The sequence below is a fragment of the Dryas octopetala genome, chromosome 9 (genome assembly GCF_963921425.1).
Source record: "Dryas octopetala chromosome 9, drDryOcto1.1, whole genome shotgun sequence".
Taxonomy (NCBI): Eukaryota; Viridiplantae; Streptophyta; class Magnoliopsida; order Rosales; family Rosaceae; genus Dryas; species Dryas octopetala.
In genome coordinates this window covers 6,533,017-6,548,258 of record NC_141374.1, presented here as the reverse complement: position 1 = coordinate 6,548,258, position 15,242 = coordinate 6,533,017, and the positions used below count along the sequence as shown (strand labels likewise).

Here is a 15,242-nt window from a genome sequence, read left to right as displayed (position 1 = left end):
CCATCATAATGTGCCCCTAACCACTAAATTAAGAGACACTAGGAAGTGACATATCTAGGCCCTACTCTACAACACATCAAAATCCCTACCTTACCCAAATCATTCAATCCCCTAGGCCCTAAACTACATAACAACTGAACTAACAAGTACACTAATATCATTTTGGAAAAAAAGAATTGAAGTACACAAGAGATTCTTTTCGACAACTTGCTGTTAGTAGTCGGTACACGTTTTAATTTTAGAAGAATAATAAAAAAACTATGAGTAGCGCTAGATGCACTCTACTTTTAGGCTGCGTTTAGTCAACCAAATGAAATTTTGGGAAATTAATTTCCCCGAACTAAATTTTTGACAATTTAATTCCTATGTAATTTTAAAAGAAGAGAATGAAAGATTCTCATTTACATATTTGGTAATGCTGGAAAAATAATTAAAAAATATATTTTTATTTTCATTCTCATTCTTAGTTTATTTTTATATATATAATAGATAAGGATATGTAACATAATTATTATTTTAAAGGGTTTATTTTTTTTAAGTCAAGTTGAAAAATAAGGATGATAATTCAGCCCACGCGTTACAGTGCACTCAAAGACCGGTCCACTTTAATGAAATGCACGCGACACGAAACTCACCGAGCGCTCAATGAACAGTACTGAGCTATCGGCACTGTTCATCAAGTGCTCTACAATTGCCACTGTGCAAAAATAACTATTTGAACTGCATAAAAATAATATTTATAGATATACCTTATGTCTTTTCTTACATAAACATGTCAAAAATTAATGAAATCAATATAAAACACAAAATTTAAGCTTATGAAGTCAAATCTACTTGTTTTATAATGTAAAAATGACTGTTACTAATTTGTCCAGTTTCAAAAAAAAAAAAATGTGAGCGCTCAGTACAAAAAACACAATGAAAGTTATAACATGGGGTTATTTGTCAAAAAGTGGACATAGTTGTCATTGCAACCTTTTAGCTGTGTTTATTTGTCATTGAGAATTGTAAAATTGACTTTATTTTTAATTGGCGATAAAGGCAATTTGGTCTTGAAAATTGTAATTACTAGTTTCCCATAAGAAAGGAAAATGAAACCCAAGTTAGCTGTAAGGTTTCAATTTCTCCTTTTGGGCATCACTTTTAGGGGTTGGCACAGTATAGGATGGATCGGTATTTACCTCATCCCGTTCCCAAGATCGGAGTTTTTGGTCGAGACGGGATGACCATTTTCAAAAATGGCACCGTGTCATACCCAAACAATATGGTTCGAGATGGTTCGATACCAGCTTCGGTACCAACGCAACCATGAGCACCACCACCAGAGAACAACAACAACCACCATTTCTAACTGGTTTTTGCCCCAAATTGTGGATTATGAGAATGCCCAGATCCTCGACCTCCTTCCTTGGTGCTTGAGTTTGATTCGAAATGTAGATGAGATCGAGATAAGGCAATGACGGCGACAAAGATGCAATGGAGACAGAGAGAGGGCATCGCGCCGAAGAGAGTCTGAGACAAAGACAGAGAAGAAGAGGCATCGGCGTCGTTGGGTTGAGAGGGAGAGGCGATGACGGGAGAGTGGTGAGAGACAGAGAGTCACAGAGATGAGAGAGTGGTGATCGACTGAGTCTGAGTGTCTAAGTGTAGATCTAATTAGTGACTTAGGTAGGTTTTTGTTTTAGTACACATACAAAATAAAAAAAATAAAAAATTATAATTAAACCGGTACGGTTCGGTACGAGGCAATTTTCAACTGGCAGAACCGTTCTCTTCCCATTTAAGATCGGTACAATTCACTATCGAGGTGAAATAAATAAAAAAAAATCTGGACGAAACAACGTGGAATGAGATAGTTTCGGTATTCTCGATTTTAATGCCCACCCCTAATCACTTTCCTCCTTATGTGGTATCACTTTCCTACGAAATTTGAATTATTTTCCCAAGATTGCACTTACTAAATATGGAGACGAAATTATTTTTTCATTCTCAAGTTTCTAATCCGCAAACCAAATAAACCCAGAATGGAACTCAAATACACTTGCATAAATTGGTTCCGTTCATTAGAATAGTATACATATGGTATTAAAATGTGCCTAAAATTATTTGTGTCATCTTTCCTAACCTCTTTCATTACCACCTCTTTAAAGACCCCAATGTGAAACCTATTTAAGAGACTCTCACTTGTTTTAAAAGATTATACACAAAATTCCTAGTGAGAGATGATACAAAGAAATTCCTTTACAAATATATACCAACACACATGGATATTTATTGTTGAAGATCCACGTGCCATGTGGACCTAATTACCCCAAATTTGACTATTCCATTTCTGTTAAAGACTGGAAGACTAGAAGTTGTCAACAAAATCCAACCCAGCACACCACCCTCCATTTAATCATGCGCCAAACCCGCTTCCCACTTCCCCATTTTCTCACTCAATTTATCACAACCAAACGAAACGCCAGAAATGGTAAATTAAATGACTCCCACAATTAATAATTAATGCTAAGAATCATAAAACCAAACCATAAATATATCTCAAAAATTAATCAAGAATTAAACAGATCAACGCAATCACTGATTAATTGCCAATTTTGCAATACATGATCCTCGGTTCCCATTCAAACTATTGCCATTTCAGACCAAAATTCCATATCATTCTTTCAAACTCCAAAAATCAAAGAAAAAAAAAAGGAAAAAGATAAAAAGATAAAAACTAAAATTATTAGTTTTTTTATCTGTTAATTAATTATTGTTTTTTTCTACAAAAATATATAATAATTAAATTAACCTCTGTACACAGGCGATCGCTCTGAATCAATCTTCGAAATCTTTGAATGCCGGAAGGCCTTCATCGGACTCGGAAAATGCCAGCCCCTACCCTTCGCCGGCGGTTTTCCGCCTCCGGAGCCGGAATTCGATGACATCATCGGTACCGCCACCGACCTCGACCTCATCATCATCGTCCTCCTCATTGCTGCCTCCTCGTTCTCTTCTTCTTCTACTTCCAGAACTTTCTTCGTCTCCACCGTAGATGTCTCCTGCTCTGCACTCGGCTCGCTTTTCTTGCTCCGCTGCGAGGACCGAAACATCGACGACCAGAACGACGGCGTTTTGGTCCTTCCACTCTGCGGCTCGCTCCTGTTGCCGGAGGCGTAGTCACCGAAGCCGCCACCGCCGACGAACTTCGAGCGCGAGCGCAGGAACGGGATCGCGGTGGCCACCGATCGCGACCGCCGGAACGACGGCTCGCTCTCGAGCAGTTTGGCGACGCGGACGCCGTCGCCGGCGGGGAAGCGGGACGACGAGGACGAAGAGGAAGACGACGACGTGGCGCAGCAGGCGCAGGGGCGCACGTTAGCGCAGTCGGGGCAGAGAGCGGCGAGGCGCTCGCGGAGGCAGATTGGGCAGATTCCGCTCTTGCGCTTCTTGGAAGGGTGTTTTAGACATTTCCACACCTCCTCTTCGTCGACGTACACCGCCGCCATTGCGTTCCGGTGAGCAGTGAGTTGCGTCTGTTCAGTTTTTCTCTCTTTGCTCTGTTTTTGCTTTTGCGTGTTTGCTTGCTTGCTTCTACTTCTGCCCGTGTCTCTCTCTGTGGCTCAGGTTTATAAAAGGTGGGGTTTGATTGGGGGGACAACTTAACCCTGGTTAGGATCATTTTTAACCCTGGTTACTGTAATTCGGGGTTTCATTGAGCGTCGATTAGTAAACCCTGGTGGACTCAACGCCGCGTTTTGGGGATTTTTAGATTCAGTAGAGGTCTTCAGTGGGTGTCTCTTGCTGAGACTGCCCCCATTCACACGTGCAATATGGCATGGGGCGGTTCACACGTGCAATATGGGAGAGTTGAGTGCAAAATGGAATGGTCGTAGACAACTACGTGCTGGGTCCACAGGAAAAAAGATAAATTGATTGGTCATTTGTAAAGTAAGCATTTTAGGTGTTGATTGACCTTTTGAGTTGAGGAGTTCTTATTCATAAAGTATTGTTACTTACAATTTCTGACCAAGAAAAAAGAAAGGAGGAATTTCTGACCAAGGAATTGCTAATTGACTTTGTAAAACAACTGGGTCAAAATTATGCCATCATTTCTACTTCAGCTTATGAATATTGATCCTCAAGACTTAAAAGGCTACACTTACTAACATGTAAGGAGAGTGAAATGAATGATGGTTATTCCTATTTTACTAAGTGGGGCACACTCCAAATTTGGTAATCACATCCCCTGAATTTAGAGCAATCGCACTCTCATTTCATTAAGAGTCACTGCTTCATATCAAAATTGTTCTCAAATTTTTTTTAATAATTTCTGAATACCCATAAGAAAATAAACCTTACAAGTAAGTATTTTAATAATTAAATTAGATTGGACTTCATATCATAATTATTAATAAACACATGAGTGAGAATCAGTTCTATTTTCAATTTGATTCCAGATGGTTAGTAAACAACTTATTAGGAATGACTCATCACCACTCTAATTTATTCTCTACCGATTCATTTTCTCTTTCATTCTATGTTAATAAACGTGACTTACATGCAAGGAAGGTGCAAGTTCCTAAGTTATATTTAGAGATAAATTGAACTTTATTAAAAAAAAATTAGCATTGTTAGGTGCGTAAATTATAAGTGGCAAACTACTAATTTTGTTATCTAAGAGGACATCCGCTTGCAATATTATGTTCTAGGGTAAAAAACAATGTCGACTGCTCGGGAAAAAAAAAAAGTGTTGATTGATTGGCAATTGTAACTATTTATCCTCAATAAAAAAAAATCCCAAATTTAAATATTAAACAAATAAATTTCTTTAAAATACTTTTATGAAAAATCATAATCAACCCAAAAATATTAAGATTCAAATATAAAAAAATAATAATAATAATAAATTGATTAGCAACTGTGGCTACAATTGCTGAGCGACCAATAGCTACACACCGAGCATTTAGCAGGTACATATATGACACTTATTTGAGAGAATTCAACGTAGATTTTGTTTGGGAGTACTTCTGTAAGAAGTGATTTTGTTTAGTAACGCTTTCACTAGAAGCGCTTTTGTTAGAAATTCATAGAATTTTTTGAAAAAAATTCTAGTGCTTCTTGTTAATATACTTGGAAGCGCTTCCTAAGGAACCACATGCTTCAACCGGAAGCGCTTCTAATTGCTTTTAGAATCCAAAAGTACTTTTTATTTTATTTTTTTGTCAAACATAAGCAAAAAGCGCTTTTAAGCCTTCTAAAAGCATTGCCAAACAAGCCCAATAATTTCACTCTAACTAATTTAGACATCAAAGATCCTTTGGTAGGCACCACACTAGTGTTTCATTGATTTTAAATTTTCTCTAGATGGCAGGGCAACCAAGTAATTCAACAAGGCTTGTGGAAATTTGCTCCCACAGTTAAAATGTTAAAATAATAGCTTGTATTGTTACTAACTTTTGTTGGAACTGGTAGCCATTGGATGACGTATAATTAAGCACATGAATGTTGGGTTCATAACATTTTTTTAGTATGTTGAATCAATACATGAGTGAGCATAAAGTTATGTATCATACAGGCCTTCTGTTAGACCCCTAAGCATGTGGTATACCCATGGCATGGCATGGTGTTTGCCTTTATCCATGCATTGGTGAATAACGAAATGCAAGGCGAGGTGGCTTACTTGATGGTTTAATGGACCTTGGTTGTGGAGGTTAGCCAAGGAAGTGCGGTGCATGGCAGGGGCAGCAAGGCTCAACATGCTAAGTGATGGTGCACGACATGAGCAGTAAGACCTAGCATGAGGGGGCTGACCCTTGTATTATAAAGGGAAAAATTTACAAACATAACACATACTTTAATGGTTGTTTCATTTTAAGACATTAATTTTGATTCGTGTTAATAAAGAATATATACTTTTATTTTGTGACAATTAAAGACCATATTTTATCTCAACTTTGGCCCAACATTGGACCCGTCAAAACTCCACCAAATTTAACAAACTTATACTTGGTTTAAAGCTATGCATTTCCTCTTTACAACTATATAAAAATCACTCAAATCGAACATCTACAACTTCAGATAATTGGCCTAAAAGTAGAGTATCCAAAACTATCCAATTGAACCTCTGAGAAAAAATTTAGAAAATCAGATAGTTTCGGGTACCCTATTTTGGGGTCGATTATTTGGAATTATAGAGATCCGATTTGGGTGATTTTTATATGGTTGTAAAGAGAAGATGCATATCTTTAAACCCAATATATTTTTTCTAGATTTGGTGGAGTTTTGATGGGTCCAACGTCATGCCAAAATTGAGATAAAAACTTAAAAAAAAAAAAAAACATGGTCTTTAATTGACACAAAATGAACGTATGTGTCCTTTATTAACACAAAGCAAAATTAATGTCCTGAAATAAAACAACCATCAAAATATGTGTCATATTTATAAATTTTTTCCCATTATAAATAGATGTTGGATTCATTTATTGAGACACCAAGTTCACAAGAAGTGAGAGTGTGGTGATCTAACAACAAAAGTGTAAGCGTTTCTTTTGTTTGTGAGTGAGAAATAAAGGTTGGAAAAGTTGCCCCGTACGTTAATTTTGTGTGTATGTGCTTGTTAAGTGATCGCCTATACTCACTTGTACAAGCCTCATTGTTGAGGGATGACTAGGCTATGGGTATCCTAGTGCCGCACAGATTCGCAAATTTGAAAAGCTAGAATTTAATCCATGTGACAACATGTATAGTAGAACTTTTTCATTATCCATTCACAATTTCACATTATTTATTTGCAATCGTGTTTTCTGCAGAGTGAATAATTAGAGATTAATTGTTTGAAAGATATTATTCTCCACATATAAGAAAGGCTGATAGTAATTGATCAATTTTGACCTACGTAACATGGTGAGGGATTGTGTGGCTTTCTTTACACATTTCTGACTGGGGCGGCTTTGGTAAATACACCAGCTGGGAGTCTGGGACTCCACTCCAATGACTTTGGACATTCTAAGAAGGTGAAATTCGAAGTGAGAAGACCCGAATTGACTTTCTTCTATCAGTGTTGTCAATTTGCATTTGAGGATTCGGCTCTGTATTGTTGGCCCATTTCCTTCAAATCCTAAATTGTTGGGCTTCACTCTTTTTTCCAAGTTTTAGCCTGTTTTAGCCTGTTTTAGCCTTTGGGCTTTTCTAATGAATGTAGATGGTTATAGCTTGCTATGTTGACAAAAAATAGAAGAAAAAAAAGGTATTGACAAGAGCATACTGTAACAGTAGTTTGTAATAAAGAAAATTTGATTAAATATTCTAAAGTTTTTGTACTAACACATTTGAAGATATATTTGTATTTCTATCTAATCAGATTAAATCATATTGAATTTTATCCGATTATAATTAATTTGAAATCTTATAACTAGTAAACCCCAACTGATCTTAATAAGACACTGAAAATGTTTATAAACTCAAGCTTTAGATGCCCCTAATCAGAGGTCAGAGGGCAGTAGACAGTAGACAGTAGAGAGCAGAAAGTAATGACCTATAAGACTAGTGGTGCCAAATTGCCAAAACATTTGTTGTCAAGAGGCAAGTCAGTTCAAATATGAAGCTTCTAATTCATTATTCATTTATTGTTAAGAGGCAAGTCAAGCATGAACTCCCCTCTCCCCACTCCCCTATCTCTTTTGTCAAACCGCGTTACAACTTTATAAGCAAATCGTCACTCTTCACTATCATGTCTAGAACGCCAAACCAAACACCCACTTTCTTTTAGGACCCAAGCATTCACATTGAAAAGTGAGGAAAATCACCATCATATAAATATATTATAGTAATCATTGGTATGCTATGTGAAAATTGCCCTCTTCATTATTTTAAAATTCTCAAATATACTTAAATTATACTCTTAGGATACGATTGCATATCCCCATATATTCTAGATTATGTAGTAGTAGAGTGGCAAACTATGACAATAAGCCATACCTCAGAGCACCAAACATGTTGTGTTACCCTGTTAGGGGTTGAAGATTTGCCAATGAATTTGAAGTGAGAATGAATTCAAATTCATATTTGAAAGTTGAAACTCATCGAACCAAAAGAAGAACAAGGAGCCACAAAAGCAACCAAAACTAACACAAAACTAAGACAATACATAAGAATCAGAAGGCTTGAACAGCAGAAGATCTCTCCAATCAAACCAGCAGAACAGGAGAAAATTGTACTACAGACTTTAGTATATACACTGGACGAGCATGATATTATTTTTAAAAGAAAATAATTAATGAAGGTCAAACTAATTGGCTGCTTCTACAAAATGTCAAATAATTAACACCAAAAGAGAAAATATCAAACAGAATTATCAAAATCCAAGGGGATAGTCAAAATAACAAACGAATATTAATTGGCCCTTTTCCTCAACTGTATTATTAAAGAAAACAGCATTAGTCAAAGTGCTTGCTACATAGGGCAAGCTAGTCATCCTCTTCCAGCTGTAACATAAACTTAACTTAGCTAACTAGCTAGTCATTACAACTGGAAATTCCTTTCTTTTACAGCCACCAACAAATAGAAAAATAAGCATAGCCAACCAAGAATTAATGCATGTTTGAATGTTTGATAGGGTCTAATTTTTGCTATATTTATTTAATATTTAAAATATAATGTGATCATCTTGGCCAAAAAAAAATATATATAATGTGATCAAAAACATAATTTATTATATATATATTGTAAACCACATTTAGTAGAGATACCTTTTTCGTAGGTAAATCAAGCTCAAAGTTGAATTTTACAGTTTTTAACAATACAGTTTTTTAAAAACAGTTTTGCAAAATGAAGACAAAAAAAAATGAATTTTACATTTTTAAAATATGAGAACGTGTTTAATTAGTAGCGTAATTTAAAAATAATTTTGTAAAAACAAAATAGTGAAAAATGCTGCCGATAATATTTCAAATTTTGGCTTGAAATTGTATCAAATACCTTTCCTTGAAAAATTATTTTCCTTAAAGATAGAAAGACCGACTTTAATTAAAAGAACATTTGTATACCAACTAGTTATTGGTCTGGAGGTATTTCTATTCTCATTGTTAGAAGGATTCTTGAGTTCAAATCTCATTTCTAATTAAAAAATAATAAAAAACAATTGTATTCTTTTGAAGTTGAATTGTTGTTGGTTTCATGCTTGCATGACAAGAGAATCTTCTAACCCTAGACAACAAAGGAGAGCAAAATTTATGAAAATAACCCTTTTTGATGAGTTGTATTTAAATATTCCAAATATAAGAATGCTTAAAAAAATAGAAAATTAAAAATAAATCAATAAAATATTCAAAAATTTCATAATAGTTAAAATAGAATTTGGGTTTCCATAGTAGTCACATGAACCTATTTGCTAATTACATTATAGTGAATTGGCCCAGCCCAATTTGGGTGTCAAATAGTACTATTTCTAGTGTTAAATTACTATCATGTCCTTTAAAAATATTTTGACTCAATTTTACACAGTCACCAAGTCTACAAACGGTAACTGTGTGACAATTTTCAAATAAAACACAAAAATTGTGTGATAATTACCAATTAAAAAAAAAAAATTGTGTGACAAGGTTTAAAGATGTTTAATGGTTAAGTAGTGGCATGGCCGTAAATTTTGTTCATTTTAATGGTTTTTCTTCTACATATTTTGTGCGTTTTAAAAACTGGGCCGGGCTAGGAGTTTAGTCTACCGAGTGGGCTGGGTAATTAGGGTTATTTTTCAAATGGACTTTAAAAAAAAATCCTAAAATAATTTATTAATTTAAATGAAATTTGAATTTATTTATGTACCAATTAAATTGATTGTTTTATTTTTTTTGGGCTTGGATCAAACATGAGCCAGTCTAGCCCATCCTCAATCTAGACCAACGCAGATTCGCAGCATAATGCAAACTGAGTTTTACTATATGGGCCACATGATTAAAGCCCTAGGCTTGTAAGTGCCATGCAACCTATTGTGCATTAGGGATGGCAACGGGGCGGGTCGGGGCCGGGGGTGCCTCCCCCATCCCCCGCCCCCGAAACTATTTGAATCCCCGAACCCGCCCCAAATCCCCGATTATGTAAACGGGGATTCCCCGTCCCCGACCCCGCCGGGGAATGGCTTCCCCGAACCCGCCCCGAATCCCCGCCTCAATGTCCACTTTTTTTTCTCCCCTGATTCAATTCAAACCTGCTAGCAGTAATATAATATTTACAGATTCAATTCAAACCTGCTAGCAGTAATATAATATTTACAGATTCAATTCAAACCCATATTTACATTTTCCTCATATTTACATAGTTAAGCAGTATGATACAAACCTGCTAGCAGTAAATCAGTAATTATTAATACAAACCTGATGAATATATTAATACAAACCTGCTAGTATCAAATTATCAATAGATTCAATTCAAACTTGCTTAACATAATACATATCAAACTTGCAGAGTTGCAGACCTGTTATTAATGTTTCAATGCATCAAACTCACAAATTAATGTTCTAATAGTCCATAAATGGATAAAACTAAATACATGATACATCCATCAATTGATAAGAAAACACATCTATGGCATCAAGCTTCAAACATGGTTTAGATATCTCCTTTATGGCATCAGTACATCACTCATATATGGTTGGAGTATGCTTGATTCTCCAAGATCATAAAATGTGTTGCAAACCTGCACCAAGAGAGATATGATTGTAAATTTGTAATCACTTGCTGGCTCAGTTGTAATCACATAGATATATAGGGTTCTTAATCTGCTTTTCAGTTGTACAAGAATAATTAATTTGCTTGCTTTATCCTATTGTGATAGGATCCTATTTTCCTCATTTTCAGCACCATGGCCGGAGCCGCTGGTCATTTCTGTAGAGTCCATCTATAAAAAATAAAAAGCAAGAAATGATACACTTTTATATAAGTTGCTGCCTATACAAGTTAAAAGCAAGTATAGATATTTGGACTGCCAGTATAGATAATAAACACATTCTTACACGCACACACACACACACATTCATATATCAGATATATTGGTACAAATTTAGAGAGGGAAGAGTTAACAAATCTTTCATCTCTCTTTAGGATAAAAAACAGGCACCAACCAAAATACTAATTAGCCAAGGACAGAAATTTAATTGGGAATAAGCCTCCACAAGCATAATTCACAACAAAAGCTGCAGTACAGATTAAAAGCCATCAAACTAAAATAACCAACTAAATCTCAACCCCATCAAAAGCTGCAGTACAGATGGTTGCGCACGGCAACCTTTCAATTCTAAAATCTGTTAAATCGAAGGGAATTAAAAGCAACACTCATTCTTGACCAATTCAGAAAGCATCAACAAACAAAAACAAAAGTTTAACAATTTTGGAAAAAAAATATATATATATATAATTGTAGCAGGAAAACCAAAATGCCTGGTTAAATTACTGTGAAAAGGTCTATGAAAATCAGAAAGAAATTTATAGCTTTCATTAGTAATTATGTTCTTGCTCAAACCCAACTGAGCCATAAAATGAATTTGATACCAGGAAACAAAATCCACATAAATTGTAACACTGGAAACTCTTTCAACTTGTCCTTCTCTCAGGTATTTGGCAAGCCAACACAGAAAGAAGCAAGAAAAGTAAGCAGCAACATAATAAAAAATAATAATAATAAAAACAAGAACAACCCAGAACAAGTAAAAGCCATCAAACTAAAATAACCAACTAAATCTCAACCCCATCAAAAGCTGCAGTACAGATGGTTGCGCACGGCAACCTTTCAATTCTAAAATCTGTTAAATCGAAGGGAATTAAAAGCAACACTCGTTCTTGACCAATTCAGAAAGCATCAACAAACAAAAACCAAATACATACCAGAGTCCAGACAGAGGGGAGTAAGCGAGACAGAGATGGTGGTGACTGGTGAGAGGGCGAGACAGAGATGGTGGCGAGAGGGCGAGACAGAGAGGCGACTGGCGAGACTCGAGAGTGCGAGACAGAGGGGCGAGATGGTGGCGAAAGGGCGGCACGACTGCGCGAGAGAGACCGAGTGACTGAGAGATCGAGAGAGACCGAGTGACTGCGCGAGAGTCAGAGTCTCAGAGATGGTGGCGAGAGGGCGAGACAGAGAGGCGACTGGCGAGAGGGCGAGAGAGAGACCGAGTGAGTCGAGTGACTGAGAATCTGAGATAGTTAGAGAATAGAGACTGAGTCTGAGAGATCGAGATTAGACTTTAGGGTTTGGACCAGTGCAACTGTTTGGTGTATTGGGGTTTCAGGTTTGGCTTTGGGGTTTTGAATTTGGGGTTTTAAAACATATATATAAATATATAATTTAACAAACATACATTAATATATGGTATATACCCTAGACATATATATTTGTTAATTTACTTAACATATATATGTTTTTTCATTTATATAAAGCTTAAGGTTTAGGTTATTAATTTTATTATCTAAATTGTGTATAAATATATAAATTGGAAGAATAAGTTTAGGGTATAGGGTTATTAATTTTATTATCTAAATTGTGTATAAATATATAAATTGGAAGAATAAGTTTAGGGTATAGGGTATAGGGTATAGGGTTATTAATTTTATTATCTAAATTGTGTATAAATATATAAATTGGAATAATAAGTTTAGGGTATAGGGTTAGGGTATATATAGGGTTTAGGGTTTTATTATCTAAATTGTGTATAAATATATAAATTGGGTTTAGGGTTTAGGGTTTGGGGTTAGGGTATAGGGTATAGGGTTTAGGGTTTAGGGTATAGGATATAGGGTATAGGGTTTAGGGTTAGGGTATAGGGTTTAGGGTATAGGGTATAGGGTATAGGGTTTAGGGTTTAGGGTTTAGGGTTTGGGGTTAGGGTATAGGGTATAGGGTTTAGGGTATAGGGTATAGGGTATAGGGTTAGGGTATATATAGGGTTTAGGGTTTTATTATCTAAATTGTGTATAAATATATAAATTGGGTTTAGGGTTTAGGGTTTGGGGTTAGGGTATAGGGTATAGGGTTTAGGGTATAGGGTATAGGGTATAGGGTTAGGGACTTAGGGTATATATAGGGTTTAGGGTTTTATTATCTAAATTGTGTATAAATATATAAATTGGGTTTAGGGTTTAGGGTTTGGGGTTAGGGTATAGGGTATAGGGTTTAGGGTATAGGGTTTAGGGTTTGGGGTTAGGGTATAGGGTATAGGGTTTGGGGTTAGGGTATAGGGTATAGGGTTTGGGGTTAGGGTTTGAGGTTAGGGTATAGGGTATAGGGTTTAGGGTATAGGGTTTAGGGTTTAGGGTTTAGGGTTTAGGGTTTAGGGTTTAGGGTTTTATTATCTAAAGTGTGTATAAATATATAAATTGGGATAGTGTACTCATAAGAAGTTGGTGGTCTGATGGTAAGGAGCTGAAGGAAGGAGTTTGAGGTGCCAAGTTCGATTCCCAGCATAGCACTTATCACGTTTAAATTTTGGTTATATATATATTTAGTGTAAACGGGGCGGGTTCGGGGTCGGGGGACCTAAAACCATCCCCGCCCCGCCCCCGACTCGGGGCCCCGCCTAAATCCCCGAACCCGAACCCGGCCCCATTTATTCCCCCCATTAGGGTTTTAATCGGATCGGGTCCCCGCGGGGATTCAGCCCCGCGGGGATTTTTGCCATCCCTATTGTGCATACATAAGACTGATTAACTTGAATTTCCTTCTGGCCTAAACAAAATACTTAGAACTTTCTAAATGTGCTCTAATATTTTATTTATAAATTTTTTTTTTTTTTTAATTTGGAGGAGGGGAATTCGGACTTTAGACCTCTAACAATATAGAGATCGAGAAATACGTAGACATGAAAATGGAGTGGAGTGGGCCAAGTTTGTCATTCTCATCCCGTGTCATGTCGAGTAAATGGGAACCCATCAAGGTTTTTTTTACTTCTTTTCATAATAAAATAATAAAAATCATCACGTACAAATACATTATATAGTACACACAAATTTACAAAAACACATTATATTCTAATATAACAATGTAAAACTATAACTAATCAAACACTAAACAAAATAAAAAACAAAATTAAAGCTAAAAATAAAAAATTTAGTATAAAAACATATATGTATACTATACTTATGTATATTTAAAGAACTAATTGGGGCGAGGGGTGGTATCCCCATACTTGCCCATCAGAACGGGAGCCCACGGAGAAATACTATTTGATCAATAATTAGTTGGTAATTTGTAATTAATTAGTTGTTTTTTTTTTTTGTTTCATGTGTTGATAACTGGCACTAGGTTGTACAATTAAACTCTTACTCTAAATTTTTAAATTTTGAATTTTTCGAATTATTTCCAAAGGTTCCTAATTAATATTGCTCTTAAAGACCCAACAAACTGGGCCTGACTGGAATGTAGGTCCAGAATTGTTTATGTTGAGCCCGTTTTTTCAAAAGAGTCTGGGCTTGGCTTTTAAAGATTTTTTTTCTTTTCAAGCATTGTTGGTAAAGATTGATTGGTAATGAATTATACTGAATTCAAAGAAAAACGAAAGCCTCTGGAGGATGAATTTATTTCATCACGAGAAACCTTTTAAAATTAAAAAAATAATAATGTGTAGGAAGCTCTTTTTTTCTTTTTCAATGTGGAGGAAGTTATGCATGGGCAAGTGTTATTTGATCATTTACACCTCCCACCTTTTTTTTTTTTTTTCTGTCATAGTTCTACTTATTAATTTTTAAAATCATATAAAAGTTTTTGAAAATGATCCAAATCATCTACTTATTTATATTTGACTTTTAATTTTATTCATGTATTTGTTATTCAAAATAATGAATAAAAAATGAAGTAAATTCGTAATACTTTGGGTATGAGTGTGTGGTTATACATATATATTTACAACTTTTAAATTTTATATAATATAAAATCCTAACAAAAGCCTTTCATAACGTCTTATTAACAAAAAGAGCAATAATTAATAAGTCTACAGGTAGTGTCCTCTATTAAAGATCCACTAGGTTTCTCTATCGATGAACATTGATTGAAGTCGAAGTCTTCAATATGAATTCATGAGGACAAAAAGGGTGTGATTGATTTGTCGAACGTTTGGAAAAACAGTCGCAATCCACAGCAGCTCAAGGTAACAAGGCCAAGAGTAATTTTATGGTTAAAAGGCATTTCAATACTTAATGGTCAATCTTGGAATCTATCTAATAATTAACAAAGTTACTCTGTACGGAGCTGTTGAAATTTTTGGGTCTTGTGAATC

The 15,242-nt window shown here is 35.5% G+C and overlaps 1 protein-coding gene and 1 long non-coding RNA gene across 2 annotated transcripts; both read right to left on the bottom strand.

The window, feature by feature from the left end:
• Positions 1 to 2,515: 2,515 nt before the first annotated feature.
• On the bottom strand, positions 2,516 to 3,581 carry LOC147273472 (uncharacterized). The gene has a single exon (XM_086227482.1). The coding sequence runs from the start codon at positions 3,489 to 3,491 to the stop codon at positions 2,790 to 2,792; it is 702 nt and encodes a 233-aa protein (XP_086083608.1). The 5' UTR covers positions 3,492 to 3,581; the 3' UTR covers positions 2,516 to 2,789.
• A 6,907-nt stretch (positions 3,582 to 10,488) lies between these two features.
• Positions 10,489 to 12,727, bottom strand: LOC147273471 (uncharacterized). Its single transcript, XR_015119676.1, has 2 exons — positions 11,860 to 12,727; positions 10,489 to 10,675 (listed from the first exon to the last, which is right to left on the bottom strand). It is a non-coding gene; the product is annotated as an uncharacterized LOC147273471 (long non-coding RNA).
• Positions 12,728 to 15,242: the final 2,515 nt, after the last annotated feature.

Excerpts from the sequence above, each read along its gene's own strand:
- LOC147273472 (XM_086227482.1), bottom strand. The coding sequence starts at position 3,491 with ATGGCGGCGGTGTACGTCGACGAAGAGGAGGTGTGGAAATGTCTAAAA.